This window comes from Crinia signifera, chromosome 7 (assembly GCF_055691185.1).
Source record: "Crinia signifera chromosome 7, ASM5569118v1, whole genome shotgun sequence".
In the NCBI taxonomy this organism is placed as follows: domain Eukaryota; kingdom Metazoa; phylum Chordata; class Amphibia; order Anura; family Myobatrachidae; genus Crinia; species Crinia signifera.
Window position 1 is genome coordinate 19,246,998 of NC_139223.1, and position 15,170 is coordinate 19,262,167.

Sequence of the window (15,170 nt, forward strand, 5' to 3'; positions counted from 1 at the left end):
GGGACGCGGTTGCCGGGGTAACCAGACGCTCCGGCCTTGTGATGGCTCCGGAGCGGGCGGTGTGCCGAGCTCTCCTACTCGCCGCTGCCCTGTGCTGGGAGGTGGGGACTGTGAGCGGTGCATCCGGCAGTAAGTGACATTACAGGCGCCTCCTCTGGGGGTAACAGCGGCTCCTGGGGAGGGGGCAGATCCTGATGCTGTATTATGACCGATTGTATGCAGCCCAGCGATGTGTATATAGCCCAGGTGGTGTGTGTGTGTAAGACGTCATCACCAAGAAAGAGGGTAGTGTGTGACATCATCATCGAGAAGGATGGTAGTGTGTGTGTGTATGGCATCATCATGAATGAAGGGTAGTGTGTGTGGGTATTTCCTCATCTTTGCGGCCACCGCTGGCTTACGCCAGTTATGTTGTGAATCGCGATTGTCTCCTCCCCACGCTTCGGGCTTTACTAAAGATAATGGATGGTGGCATGGATACAGGAGGGTGGCATGGACCCCGAAAATAATGTACGCTATGTAAGTTCTGTAGCGTAAGCCGCAAAGATGAGGACGTACCTGTGTGTGTGTGTGTGTGTATATGATGTCATCATTGAAGAGGCGGTAGTGTATGTATGATGTCATCACTGAGGAGGTAGTGTGTGAATAGCGTTATCACAGAAGAGGCGGTAGTGTATGTATGATGTCATCACTGAGGAGGTGGTAGTGTGTGAATAGCATCATCACCGAAGAGGCAGTTGTGTATGTATGATGTCATCAGTGAGGAGGTAGTGTGTGATGTCCTCACTGAGGAGGTGATAGTGTGTGAATATCCTCATCACTGAAGAGGCGGTTGTGTATGTATGATGTCATCAGTGAGGAGGTAGTGTATGATGTCCTCACTGAGGAGGTGATAGTGTGTGAATATCCTCATCACTGAAGAGGCGGTTGTGTATGTATGATGTCATCAGTGAGGAGGCGGTAGTGTATGTATGATGTCATCAGTGAGGAGGTGATATTGTGTGAATATCCTCATCACTGAAGAGGCGGTAGTGTATGTATGATGTCATCAGTGAGGAGGTAGTGTGTGATGTCCTCACTGAGGAGGTGATAGTGTGTGAATAGCATCATCACTGAGGAGGCAGTACTAGTGTACAAATGACATCACTGAGGAGGCAGTATGTGTGCATGACATCATCATTGCGGAGGTAGTGTATGTGATGTCATCACTGAGGAAGGGACCTGAAATCCTCCCCTATATGCTTGTATAGGATAATGTAATAGCGGGGTGGCACCAACGTTATTAGACAATATCACACAACAGGGATGCAGACATTTTGGGGACATTGAATAAAGAAAATGAGATTGTAAACACAAGCTGGCCACAGAGAAGAAGAGGCGTGAGGTACCAGCCCAAGAAGGCGCTCATTGTGTAGTGTGAACACTTACATGTACAGCATGTGTGCTTCTCTCCATATGATGACACTCATGCTGCTTTCCCACTGCCTACCCGGGTAAAGACCCGTTTTTTTTAAATGGGTCTTTACCCGGGTAAGAGCCACAAAGACCCTTTCCCACTGAAGCTTTTAAACGGTAAATTACCGTTTAAAAGCAGTAAATGTCCCATTCACACTTACCCGTGTAAACCACAAAGCAACACGTTTAAACTCTCTAGTAAACCTTGCCTGTCATTAAAAACATCACATGCACCAATCATGTTCTTAACCTTTATTATTATTTCTAAATACCGTTTAAAACCCTTTCCCATTGCCAAAAAAACGGCTCTTACATGGGTAAAACACTGCTTTTTACCCGGTTAACAAATACCGGTATTTGTTACCCGGGTAAAGCAACCTGGAGCTTTCCCACTGCAGCTCTAGCCGTTTAAAAAGGCTAAAAAAACGGCATTTTACCGTGTAAAGCCTGCAGTGGGAAAGGGGCATCAGGGGGTGATAAACCAGGGTAAGATCCTCTCTCAGGACACTCTTTCCTCCATTTTTCAACAATTGCCCATTTATCATTGTATATTTGCGGCTCATTCCCCCCAAACACCAGTTTTTTGAGTAACCACCTATATTTAGTATCACCCGAATGTATCACAGAGGCACCGCAGCCGATATCTATTACCTGCTGCGATCCTGCCGGTAGCCACAACCGCCCCTAGGATACTATGGGGTATAGAATGCTGCCAGATTAGCATTCTGGACATTGGCATAGGTGCTCATATAATATTCTGCCCATATGGCAAATGCGTTTCTTGATAAGTAGGCTCCTTACAGTAGTAAATGTTATATATATAGAGAGAGAGAGAGATACAGATGTACCACCACACTCGCCATTCCTAAGAATGGGATGCAAGCAGCACCCACACTTCCCAGGTTGGGGTGCAGTAGCCTGTGACCACACTCTATATGTAAGACCTTAGTGGTTTCTGTTGGTCAGTAATTGTCCTTCTGTCCTCCAGCTGTGACCATCTGCTCCTGTGACCTGACGCCTGGAAGCTGTGACATAAACTGTTGCTGTGACCCTGACTGCACCACAAGTAACCTGACGGCGCTCTTCTCCTTCTGCTTGCCTGGCAGCACCAAGTAAGGCCGGGGACAGGGTATGGCAGCACCAGGGACAGGTGCTATAGAATGGCTGCAGAATTGGCATTTACCTCATGTGCAATGCCGGTATAATCGCTGAGTCCTCACGTAAAGCAATGACCGTTATAATGTATAGCGTTATTATATCATTTATATACTCATACTATACACAGCTGTATTACCCTGCATGGCCTACAGTATGTATAACACGGGACTGATTCTGTCCGCTGCACGCAGGGCCGAGAGATGGGCGTGTCTCTACAGCTGGCTGATCTTCCGCAATAACACCCCGTACACCACGGCCATTGTTGGCTCCCCTCCTGGAGAACTGTTCTGTGTGCTCTCAGCTGACGGTAAGAGCTCCACCCGCTGGCTCTGTACTGGTACTGCAATGTGTTTGACCCAATATATGTCACTAGGTACCAGAGAGGCGACTGAGGCACAAGGCACAGTGGAGAGAGTCTCTTTATGGGCTGAGGCACAAGGCACAACCTCCACTGTGTGCCTCGCTGATAGGCTGACTGTGAGTTCATAACACATCACAATTATTTGTATTATCCCCAATTTACCTCATTCCACACTGACGTTACCCACGTTTTACCTCTCAGTGGTTATTAGTTCAGTGTATTGTATTATCACAGCGCTGCCCAGTAGTTATTATCTTGTGTATAGTCCAGAGGTTCCCAAATTGGGACTTCAAGACACACCAAAGCCCTTATTCAGATCTGACCATGTGCACTGCAGGTGGGGAAGATGTAACATGTGCAGAGAGTTAGATTTGGGTGGGGTGTGTTGAAACTGAAATCTAAATTGCAGTGTATAAACAATACAGCCAGTATTTACCTGCACAGAAACAAAACAACTCCCCCCAAATGTAACTCTCTCTGCACGTTAGATCTGCCCCACCTGCAGTGCACATGGTTTTGCCCATTTTGAGAACAAAGTTATTCTGCGATCAGATCTGAATAAGGGCTAGGGTTACCACCTAGTCCCTTTAATTCCAGACACATGTTAATTACACAGGTTCTGTGGCAGTTTAAAATCAGGTGAAGTGGAGTCTTAAAGTCAGCCAGCCACAGAACCTGTGTAATTAATATGTGTCCGGAATTAAAGGGTCTAGGTGGTAACCCTAATAAGGGCCTAAGTTCAGGTTTTAAGGCTATCCATAGCTGAGCACAAATGTTATCACCTGTGCTCAAGCATGGTTGTCCTTAAAAGTAATATGGGGGGAGTTGGGGAGAGGGATTGGAGGTCCGCACACACTTTTAATCTGTATCCCTTCTGTATTTGTATAGGGATTTTGTTTATTTTTTGAGCCGCCTTTTTAGGTATGGCTAGGCGGAGGGTGCTATCCGGGCAAAGAAGGTAAGACAATGGTTAAGGAGAGGAAGAATTGCATGATGGATGCACACCAAAGAGAAGGAATATTCTTAAGTGTAGAATATGTCACGTCACAGTATATGTTGTGTGTGTGTACGTCCAATATTTTTTAACCTCTGATATTTTCACAAAACCACAGAAGGAGGCCACCCTGTGGGATCACATATATGCTAAAAAAAATCCACACAGGATAGTGCCCTCTCTTCTTTTTACTGGAATTAAACCAATAAAAGTTAAATTTTAATCAATTGAAGCCCGAATATTCTACACTTAAGAATATTCTTCCTCTCCTTAACCATTGGTTGTCCTTAAAACCTGGATCATTAGGGGGCCTTAAGGACAGAGTTTGGGAACATGTGGTATAGTTGGTGTCAAAGCAGGGCCTGTGCCAGCCCCGCCCCCAAAACATGATGTCACAGTGAGGGGACGGGGCCGCTGTTACCAGGAGCTACAGTGTTGCCCTAGTGCAGGGGCAGCCAACTCCAGTACACGGTTTCTAGCTCACCTCACAGGTGCACTCATTACTAACTGACACATTTTAAAAGATCAACAGGTGGAGCTTGTGATTCTGTGAGGAGACCTGGAAAATGTGAACTGTTGGTAGCTCTGGAGGACTGGAGTTGGCTGCCCCTGCCTTAGTGTCCTTTGACTGCAGGGAGTGTGATAGTTCTATCGGCTATGGGATGCTATTCCATGCCGCTGCATACCAATGGGGCAGTGACGGCACCGCGTGCACACCCCTAGTTATGGCCCAGGAGATGTACGATGAGGTTACATAAGTTCTGTGGTGGGTCCCAGGTGTAGACTGATCACCAGTGTGCGTGCTGTCACTTATCCCATGTGCAGCTGTGTGACGCTCTCGCTATGTTCTCTGCATCTTTGCAGCCTCCTTGAATTACTTTGTCAGCCCCCAGACAGTTAATGCGACCAACTTCGCGACTCTCAGCGCAGTGTACCAAGGCCCGACCTTCTCTTCCGCCTCAGCGAGCGTGCCGCAGTATCCTAGCTTCTACAAGGTGAGTGCGGATGGGCAGAGGTAGGGGGGCTGATGTGTACATGTTTCTGACAGCTGATGGCTCTCTATAGGCTGGCGATCCCGTCCTGACCGTCTTCACACTGGGAGCGCTGTCTGTGCTGAGACAGCCGGCACCGCTGGGGGCTCAACGTGTCTGCTCCAGCAACAATCCTGCAAGTGAGTGACAGCTTCTAGTGGGGCCCATGTGATATTCCTCTAGTCTCCCTGTCCCCATTCCCTTCCTACTCTCCCTTTCTCCATTCCCCTTCTACTCTCCCTGTCCCCATTCCCTTCTACTCTCCCTGTCCCCATTCCCTTCTACTCTCCCTGTCCCCATTCCCTTCCTACTCTCCCTTTCCCCATTCCCTTCCTACTCTCCCTTTCCCCATTCCCCTTCCCTTCCCATCTCTCTGTCCCCATTCCCTTCCTACTCTCCCTGTCCCCATTCCCTTCCTACTCTCCCTGTCCCCATTCCCTTCCTACTCTCCCTGTCCCCATTCCCTTTCTACTCTCCCTGTCCCCATTCCCCTTCCTACTCTCCCTGTCCCCATTCCCTTTCTACTCTCCCTGTCCCCATTCCCCTTCCTACTCTCCCTGTCCCCATTCCCTTTCTACTCTCCCTGTCCCCATTCCCTTTCTACTCTCCCTGTCCCCATTCCCTTTCTACTCTCCCTGTCCCCATTCCCTTTCTACTCTCCCTGTCCCCATTCCCTTTCTACTCTCCCTGTCCCCATTCCCTTCCTACTCTCCCTTTCCCCATTCCCTTCCTACTCTCCCTTTCCCCATTCCCCTTCCCTTCCCATCTCTCTGTCCCCATTCCCTTCCTACTCTCCCTGTCCCCATTCCCTTCCTACTCTCCGTGTCCCCATTCCCTTCCTACTCTCCCTGTCCCCATTCCCTTCCTACTCTCCCTGTCCCCATTCCCTTTCTACTCTCCCTGTCCCCATTCCCTTTCTACTCTCCCTGTCCCCATTCCCTTTCTACTCACCCTGTCCCCATTCCCTTTCTACTCTCCCTGTCCCCATTCCCTTCCTACTCTCCCTGTCCCCATTCCCTTCCTACTCTCCTTGTCCCCATTCCCTTCCTACTCTCCCTGTCCCCATTCCCCTTCTACTCTCCCTGTCCCCATTCCCTTTCTACTCTCCCTGTCCCCATTCCCTTTCTACTCTCCCTGTCCCCATTCCCTTTCTACTCTCCCTGTCCCCATTCCCTTTCTACTCTCCCTGTCCCCATTCCCTTTCTACTCTCCCTGTCCCCATTCCCTTTCTACTCTCCCTGTCCCCATTCCCTTTCTACTCTCCCTGTCCCCATTCCCTTTCTACTCTCCCTGTCCCCATTCCCTTTCTACTCTCCCTGTCCCCATTCCCTTTCTACTCTCCCTGTCCCCATTCCCTTCCTACTCTCCCTTTCCCCATTCCCTTCCTACTCTCCCTTTCCCCATTCCCCTTCCCTTCCCATCTCTCTGTCCCCATTCCCTTCCTACTCTCCCTTTCCCCATTCCCCTTCCCTTCCCATCTCTCTGTCCCCATTCCCTTCCTACTCTCCCTGTCCCCATTCCCTTCCTACTTTCCCTGTCCCCATTCCCTTCCTACTCTCCCTGTCCCCATTCCCTTTCTACTCTCCCTGTCCCCATTCCCTTTCTACTCTCCCTGTCCCCATTCCCTTTCTACTCTCCCTGTCCCCATTCCCTTTCTACTCTCCCTGTCCCCATTCCCTTTCTACTCTCCCTGTCCCCATTCCCTTTCTACTCTCCCTGTCCCCATTCCCTTTCTACTCTCCCTGTCCCCATTCCCTTTCTACTCTCCCTGTCCCCATTCCCTTTCTACTCTCCCTGTCCCCATTCCCTTTCTACTCTCCCTGTCCCCATTCCCTTTCTACTCTCCCTGTCCCCATTCCCTTTCTACTCTCCCTGTCCCCATTCCCTTTCTACTCTCCCTGTCCCCATTCCCTTTCTACTCTCCCTGTCCCCATTCCCTTTCTACTCTCCCTGTCCCCATTCCTTTTCTACTCTCCCTGTCCCCATTCCCTTTCTACTCTCCCTGTCCCCATTCCCTTTCTACTTTCCCTGTCCCCATTCCCTTCCTACTCTCCCTGTCCCCAATGCCTTCCTACTCTCCCTGTCCCCATTCCCCTTATACTCTCCCTGTCCCCATTCCCCTTATACTCTCCCTGTCCCCATTCCCCTTATACTCTCCCTGTCCCCATTCCCTTCCTACTTCTCCCTGTCCCCATTCCCCTTCCCTCCCTCCCTCCCTCGTCTCCTGTCCCCATTTTCCTTCCCTCCCTCCCTCGTCTCCTGTCCCCATTCCCCTTCCCTGTCTCCCTGTCCCCGTTCCGCTTCCCTCCCTCCCTCCTCTCCATGTCCACAGTCCCCTTCCCTCCCCAGTCTCCCTGTCCCCGTCCCCCTTTCCCTCCCCAGTCTCCCTGTCCCCGTCCCCCTTTCCCTCCCCAGTCTCCCTGTCCCCGTTCCCCTTTCCCTCCCCAGTCTCCCTGTCCCCGGTTCCCTTCCCACCCCAGTCTCCCTGTCCCTGTTCCCCTTCCCTCCCCCCATCTTCCTGCCCCCGGTCCCCTTCCCTCCCCAGTCTCCCTGTCCCCGGTCCCCTTTCCTCCCAGTCTTCATGTCCCTGTTCCCCTTCCCTCCCCCCATCTCCCTCCCCAGTCTCCCTGGCCCCGGTCCACTTCCCTCCCCAGTCTCCATGTCCCTGGTCCCCTTCTCTCCCTCGTCTCCTGCCCATAGCGAAGCCCGGTCCTCACAATGCTCCATAATACACAATGGGCTCCCTTTATTTCCCAGAATTCCTCCAGACGGGCAGCACATCGTGTATACATGTCCTCAGTAACCTGAGCGCCAGCTGCGAGTCCGACCTCGCCTTGGACGCGACCTTTTATTACCAGGATATCACAGTGCTACCGGTAAGAACGGCTGTGCTTAGAGATTGGTCTCATTCATGGGGATCAGGTTGTAGGGATCAAGGGGCAGAATATCGGGCACGCCAGTGTTAGGGGGGTGATACATGTTACCAGGGGCAGGATATCGGGCACGTCGGTGTTAGGGGGGGTGATACATGTTACCAGGGGCAGGATATCGGGCACGTCGGTGTTAGGGGGGGGGTGATACATGTTACCAGGGGCAGGATATCGGGCACGTCGGTGTTAGGGGGGGGGTGATACATGTTACCAGGGGCAGGATATCGGGCACGTCGGTGTTAGGGGGGGTGATACATGTTACCAGGGGCAGGATATCGGGCACGTCGGTGTTAGGGGAGGGTGATACATGTTACCAGGGGCAGGATATCGGGCACGCCGGTGTTAGGGGGGGGTAATCGTGTTACCAGGGGCAGGATACCGGGCACGCCGGTGTTACCAGGGGCAGGATATCGGGCACGCCAGTGTTAGGGGGGTGATACATGTTACCAGGGGCAGGATATCGGGCACGTCGGTGTTAGGGGGGGGTTATCGGTGTTACCAGGGGCAGGATATCGGGCACGCCAGTGTTAGGGGGGTGATACATGTTACCAGGGGCAGGATACCGGGCACGTCGGTGTTAACAGGGGCAGGATATCGGGCACGCCAGTGTTAGGGGGGGTGATACATGTTACCAGGGGCAGGATATCGGGCATGTCGGTGTTAGGGGGGGGGGGGTGATCGGTGTTACCAGGGGCAGGATACCGGGCACGCGTGTTCCACCAATGCTTAGGTGAAACAAAAATCCCAAATTCTGAATTGTTTGTGTCCTTCTCCCCAGGTACCAGCAGATGTGACAAATCGGACAGTCAGAGGGGTAAGAGCAGGGTGACATGGAGGGGACATTAGATACTATGTAGAGATATTGTGCCCTCTGACCTTTTATGTCGCTCCCTCAGATTCCCGTAAACAGCTCTGCGGCGGACAGTCCCATCCTGCAAGGAGACTACTGTAACAACGTTGTGACCCAGGTGACCTCTCTTATGGGGAGATATATACAGATTTACTAAGTCAGGCATGTCCAAACTATGGCCCTCCAGGTGTTTGGGGAAACTACAAGTCCCATCATGCCTTGCCACAGTTTTGCTATTAGGGAATGCTAAAACTATGACAATGCATGCTGGGATGTGTAGTTTCACAACCGCTGCAGGGCCACAGTTTGGACATGCCTGTACTAAGTAAAAAGTTCTTTCTATATTTCATCCAATGTGTGCATGGTCGAAATACATATATTACACTACTGATGCGCGTTGTCTCTGTGCCAGGTGGAGTACACAGTGCTGTACAATGGCACGCAGGGCATCACCAATGTCAGCGTTGTTTTCACTCTCGCCAACGTGTCCACAACAAGTCTCTTCATAAATCAGACCTTCGCCGTGGTGTATCAGGTAGGTGACCCTTCCCTTTGTTACCCCGTGTTTGCAGGATACTCTGTCCCCATTGAGGGGGGCTGTCTTCTGTCCTGCTGTATAACAGGGTGTCCTACTGGGGTATCCCTCCTCTGTCCTGCTGTAGAACAGGGTGTCCTGCTGGGGTATCCCTCCTCTGTCCTGCTGTACAACAGGGTATCCTGCTGGGGTATTCCACCTCTGTCCTGCTGTATAACAGGGTGTCCTGTTGGGGTATTCCTCCTCTGTCCTGCTGTATAACAGGGTGTCCTGCTGGGGTATTCCCCCTCTGTCCTGCTGTATAACAGGGTATCCTGCTGGGGTATCCCTCCTCTGTCCTGCTGTATAAAAGGGTGTCCTGCTGGGGTATCCATCCTCTGTCCTGCTGTATAACAGGGTGTCCTGCTGGGGTCTCCCCTTCTCTGTCCTGCTGGGGTATTCCTACTCTGTCCTGCTGTATAACAGGGTGTTCTTCTGGGGTATTCCTCCTCTGTCCTGCTGTATAACAGGATGTCCTGCTGGGGTATTCCTCCTCTGTCCTGCTGTATAACAGGGTGTCCTGCTGGGGTATCCCTCCTCTGTCCTGCTGTATAACAGGGTGTCCTGCTGGGGTATCCCCTTCTCTGTCCTGCTGGGGTATTCCTACTCTGTCCTGCTGTATAACAGGGTGTTCTCCTGGGGTATTCCTCCTCTGTCCTGCTGTATAACATTGTGTCCTGCTGGGGTATTCCCCCTCTGTCCTGCTGTATAACAGGGAATCCTGCTGGGGTATTCCTCCTCTGTCCTGCTGTATAACATTGTGTCCTGCTAGGGTATCCCTCCTCTGTCCTGCTGTATAACAGGGTGTCCTGCTGGGGTAATCCTCCTCTGTCCTGCTGTATAACAGGGTATCCTGCTGGGGTATTCCACCGCTGTCCTGCTGTATAACAGGATGTCCTGCTTGGGTAATCCTCCTCTGTCCTGCTGTATAACAGGGTGTCCTGCTGGGGTATCCCTCCTCTGTCCTGCTGTATAACAGGGTATCCTGCTGGGGTATCCCTCCTCTGTCCTGCTGTATAAAAGGGTGTCCTGCTGGGGTATCCATCCTCTGTCCTGCTGTATAACAGGGTGTCCTGCTGGGGTATCCCCTTCTCTGTCCTGCTGGGGTATTCCTACTCTGTCCTGCTGTATAACAGGGTGTTCTTCTGGGGTATTCCTCCTCTGTCCTGCTGTATAACAGGATGTCCTGCTGGGGTATTCCTCCTCTGTCCTGCTGTATAACAGGGTGTCCTGCTGGGGTATCCCCTTCTCTGTCCTGCTGGGGTATTCCTACTCTGTCCTGCTGTATAACAGGGTGTTCTTCTGGGGTATTCCTCCTCTGTCCTGCTGTATAACAGGATGTCCTGCTGGGGTATCCCTCCTCTGTCCTGCTGTATAACAGGGTGTCCTGCTGGGGTATCCCCTTCTCTGTCCTGCTGGGGTATTCCTACTCTGTCCTGCTGTATAACAGGGTGTTCTCCTGGGGTATTCCTCCTCTGTCCTGCTGTATAACATTGTGTCCTGCTGGGGTATTCCCCCTCTGTCCTGCTGTATAACAGGGAATCCTGCTGGGGTATTCCTCCTCTGTCCTGCTGTATAACATTGTGTCCTGCTAGGGTATACCTCCTCTGTCCTGCTGTATAACAGGATGTCCTGCTTGGGTAATCCTCCTCTGTCCTGCTGTATAACAGGGTGTCCTGCTGGGGTATCCCTCCTCTGTCCTGCTGTATAACAGGGTATCCTGCTGGGGTATTCCTCCTCTGTCCTGCTTTATAACAGGATGTCCTGCTGGGGTATTCCTCCTCTGTCCTGCTGTATAACAGGGTGTCCTGCTGGGGTATCCCTCCTCTGTCCTGCTGTATAACAGGGTGTCCTGCTGGGGTATTCCTCCTCTGTCCTGCTGTATAACAGGATGTCCTGCTTGGGCAATCCTCCTCTGTCCTGCTGTATAACAGGGTGTCCTGCTGGGGTATTCCTCCTCTGTCCTGCTGTATAACAGGGTGTCCTGCTGGGGTATCCCTCCTCTGTCCTGCTGTATAACATTGTGTCCTGCTGGGGTATTCCGGATCTGTCCTGCTGTATGACAGGGAATCCTGCTGGGGTATCCCCTTCTCTGTCCTGCTGTATAACAGGGTGTCCTGCTGGGGTATCCCTCCTCTGTCCTGCTGTATAACAGGGTGTCCTGCTGGGGTATTCCTCCTCTGTCCTGCTGTATAACAGGATGTCCTGCTTGGGCAATCCTCCTCTGTCCTGCTGTATAACAGGGTGTCCTGCTGGGGTATTCCTCCTCTGTCCTGCTGTATAACAGGGTGTCCTGCTGGGGTATCCCTCCTCTGTCCTGCTGTATAACATTGTGTCCTGCTGGGGTATTCCGGATCTGTCCTGCTGTATAACAGGGTGTCCTGCTGGGGTATTCCTCCTCTGTCCTGCTGTATAACAGGGTGTCCTGCTGGGGTATTCCCCCTCTGTCCTGCTGTATAACAGGGTATCCTGCTGGGGTATCCCTCCTCTGTCCTGCTGTATAAAAGGGTGTCCTGCTGGGGTATCCATCCTCTGTCCTGCTGTATAACAGGGTGTCCTGCTGGGGTATCCCCTTCTCTGTCCTGCTGGGGTATTCCTACTCTGTCCTGCTGTATAACAGGGTGTTCTTCTGGGGTATTCCTCCTCTGTCCTGCTGTATAACAGGATGTCCTGCTGGGGTATTCCTCCTCTGTCCTGCTGTATAACAGGGTGTCCTGCTGGGGTATCCCTCCTCTGTCCTGCTGTATAACAGGGTGTCCTGCTGGGGTATCCCCTTCTCTGTCCTGCTGGGGTATTCCTACTCTGTCCTGCTGTATAACAGGGTGTTCTCCTGGGGTATTCCTCCTCTGTCCTGCTGTATAACATTGTGTCCTGCTGGGGTATTCCCCCTCTGTCCTGCTGTATAACAGGGAATCCTGCTGGGGTATTCCTCCTCTGTCCTGCTGTATAACATTGTGTCCTGCTAGGGTATCCCTCCTCTGTCCTGCTGTATAACAGGGTGTCCTGCTGGGGTAATCCTCCTCTGTCCTGCTGTATAACAGGGTATCCTGCTGGGGTATTCCACCGCTGTCCTGCTGTATAACAGGATGTCCTGCTTGGGTAATCCTCCTCTGTCCTGCTGTATAACAGGGTGTCCTGCTGGGGTATCCCTCCTCTGTCCTGCTGTATAACAGGGTATCCTGCTGGGGTATCCCTCCTCTGTCCTGCTGTATAAAAGGGTGTCCTGCTGGGGTATCCATCCTCTGTCCTGCTGTATAACATGGTGTCCTGCTGGGGTATCCCCTTCTCTGTCCTTCTGGGGTATTCCTACTCTGTCCTGCTGTATAACAGGATGTCCTGCTGGGGTATTCCTCCTCTGTCCTGCTGTATAACAGGGTGTCCTGCTGGGGTATCCCTCCTCTGTCCTGCTGTATAACAGGGTGTCCTGCTGGGGTATCCCCTTCTCTGTCCTGCTGGGGTATTCCTACTCTGTCCTGCTGTATAACAGGGTGTTCTCCTGGGGTATTCCTCCTCTGTCCTGCTGTATAACATTGTGTCCTGCTGGGGTATTCCCCCTCTGTCCTGCTGTATAACAGGGAATCCTGCTGGGGTATTCCTCCTCTGTCCTGCTGTATAACAGGGTGTCCTGCTGGGGTATTCCTCCTCTGTCCTGCTGTATAACATTGTGTCCTGCTGGGGTATTCCTACTCTGTCCTGCTGTATAACAGGGTGTTCTGCTGGGGTAATCCTCCTCTGTCCTGCTGTATAACAGGATGTCCTGCTTGGGTAATCCTCCTCTGTCCTGCTGTATAACAGGGTGTCCTGCTGGGGTATCCCTCCTCTGTCCTGCTGTATAACAGGGTATCCTGCTGGGGTATTCCTCCTCTGTCCTGCTTTATAACAGGATGTCCTGCTGGGGTATTCCTCCTCTGTCCTGCTGTATAACAGGGTGTCCTGCTGGGGTATCCCTCCTCTGTCCTGCTGTATAACAGGGTGTCCTGCTGGGGTATTCCTCCTCTGTCCTGCTGTATAACAGGGTGTCCTGCTGGGGTATCCCTCCTCTGTCCTGCTGTATAACAGGGTGTCCTGCTTGGGCAATCCTCCTCTGTCCTGCTGTATAACAGGGTGTCCTGCTGGGGTATTCCTCCTCTGTCCTGCTGTATAACAGGGTGTCCTGCTGGGGTATTCCGGATCTGTCCTGCTGTATGACAGGGAATCCTGCTGGGGTATCCCCTTCTCTGTCCTGCTGTATAACAGGGTGTCCTGCTGGGGTATCCCCTTCTCTGTCCTGCTGGGGTATTCCTACTCTGTCCTGCTGTACAACAGGGTATCTTGCTGGGGTATTCCACCTCTGTCCTGCTGTATAACAGGGTGTCCTGCTGGGGTATCCCCTTCTCTGTCCTGCTGGGGTATTCCTACTCTGTCCTGCTGTATAACAGGGTGTTCTGCTGGGGTAATCCTCCTCTGTCCTGCTGTATAACAGGGTGTTCTGCTGGGGTAATCCTCCTCTGTCCTGCTGTATAACAGGATGTCCTGCTGGGGTATTCCCCCTCTGTCCTGCTGTATAACAGGGTGTCCTGCTGGGGTATTCCCCCTCTGTCCTGCTGTATAACAGGATGTCCTGCTGGGGTATTCCTCCTCTGTCCTGCTGTATAACAGGGTGTCCTGCTGGGGTATTCCCCCTCTGTCCTGCTGTGAGCCTGTCTGCCTCCTGCATTCACTATACCACCTGACCTTATGGAAAGCAGGCATCCTGTGGCAGTGCTGTGGACGTCACTGAGCGCTATGGTATGGCCCATCCTACTGCTACTGTGTGACTATGGAGATTGCATGGCTCTGTGTGTGTGTGATTCACAGGAACTGTAGCCTATATCTCCATACACATATAGGTCATGTATGTAGCATCTTCTCTTGTTTATATTGAAACTGCTGTACAACACCAGGTATTCTGTATTTTGCTATTATGACCCTTGTCATATACTTGGTAATGTCACATAGTGTTGTGTAGGTGATGTCACATAAGTGGTGATGATGTCACTTTATTGTCCACAGCCACTTTCTTCAGCTGGGGTATTCCTCCTCTGTCCTGCTTTATAACAGGATGTCCTGCTGGGGTATTCCTCCTCTGTCCTGCTGTATAACAGGGTGTCCTGCTGGGGTATCCCTCCTCTGTCCTGCTGTATAACAGGGTGTCCTGCTGGGGTATTCCTCCTCTGTCCTGCTGTATAACAGGATGTCCTGCTTGGGCAATCCTCCTCTGTCCTGCTGTATAACAGGGTGTCCTGCTGGGGTATTCCTCCTCTGTCCTGCTGTATAACAGGGTGTCCTGCTGGGGTATCCCTCCTCTGTCCTGCTGTATAACATTGTGTCCTGCTGGGGTATTCCGGATCTGTCCTGCTGTATGACAGGGAATCCTGCTGGGGTATCCCCTTCTCTGTCCTGCTGTATAACAGGGTGTCCTGCTGGGGTATCCCCTTCTCTGTCCTGCTGGGGTATTCCTACTCTGTCCTGCTGTACAACAGGGTATCCTGCTGGGGTATTCCACCTCTGTCCTGCTGTATAACAGGGTGTCCTGCTGGGGTATCCCCTTCTCTGTCCTGCTGGGGTATTCCTACTCTGTCCTGCTGTATAACAGGGTGTTCTGCTGGGGTAATCCTCCTCTGTCCTGCTGTATAACAGGGTGTTCTGCTGGGGTAATCCTCCTCTGTCCTGCTGTATAACAGGATGTCCTGCTGGGATATTCCCCCTCTGTCCTGCTGTATAACAGGGTGTCCTGCTGGGGTATTCCCCCTCTGTCCTGCTGTATAACAGGATGTCCTGCTGGGGTATTCCTCCTCT

At 51.9% G+C, this 15,170-nt stretch overlaps 1 protein-coding gene across 1 annotated transcript in view; it reads left to right on the plus strand.

Annotated features, from left to right (window-relative positions):
- Nucleotides 1-15,170, plus strand: part of TCTN3 (tectonic family member 3) — a 28,674-nt gene continuing 13,504 nt past the window's right edge. Inside the window, exons 1-9 of the mRNA XM_083152536.1 lie at nucleotides 1-129; nucleotides 2,444-2,567; nucleotides 2,805-2,920; nucleotides 4,833-4,963; nucleotides 5,034-5,139; nucleotides 7,757-7,875; nucleotides 8,708-8,743; nucleotides 8,826-8,897; nucleotides 9,192-9,314. Of these exons, the coding sequence (XP_083008662.1) occupies nucleotides 42-129; nucleotides 2,444-2,567; nucleotides 2,805-2,920; nucleotides 4,833-4,963; nucleotides 5,034-5,139; nucleotides 7,757-7,875; nucleotides 8,708-8,743; nucleotides 8,826-8,897; nucleotides 9,192-9,314 (915 nt within the window). The 5' untranslated portion in view covers nucleotides 1-41. The remainder of the gene's footprint in view (nucleotides 130-2,443; nucleotides 2,568-2,804; nucleotides 2,921-4,832; nucleotides 4,964-5,033; nucleotides 5,140-7,756; nucleotides 7,876-8,707; nucleotides 8,744-8,825; nucleotides 8,898-9,191; nucleotides 9,315-15,170) is intronic.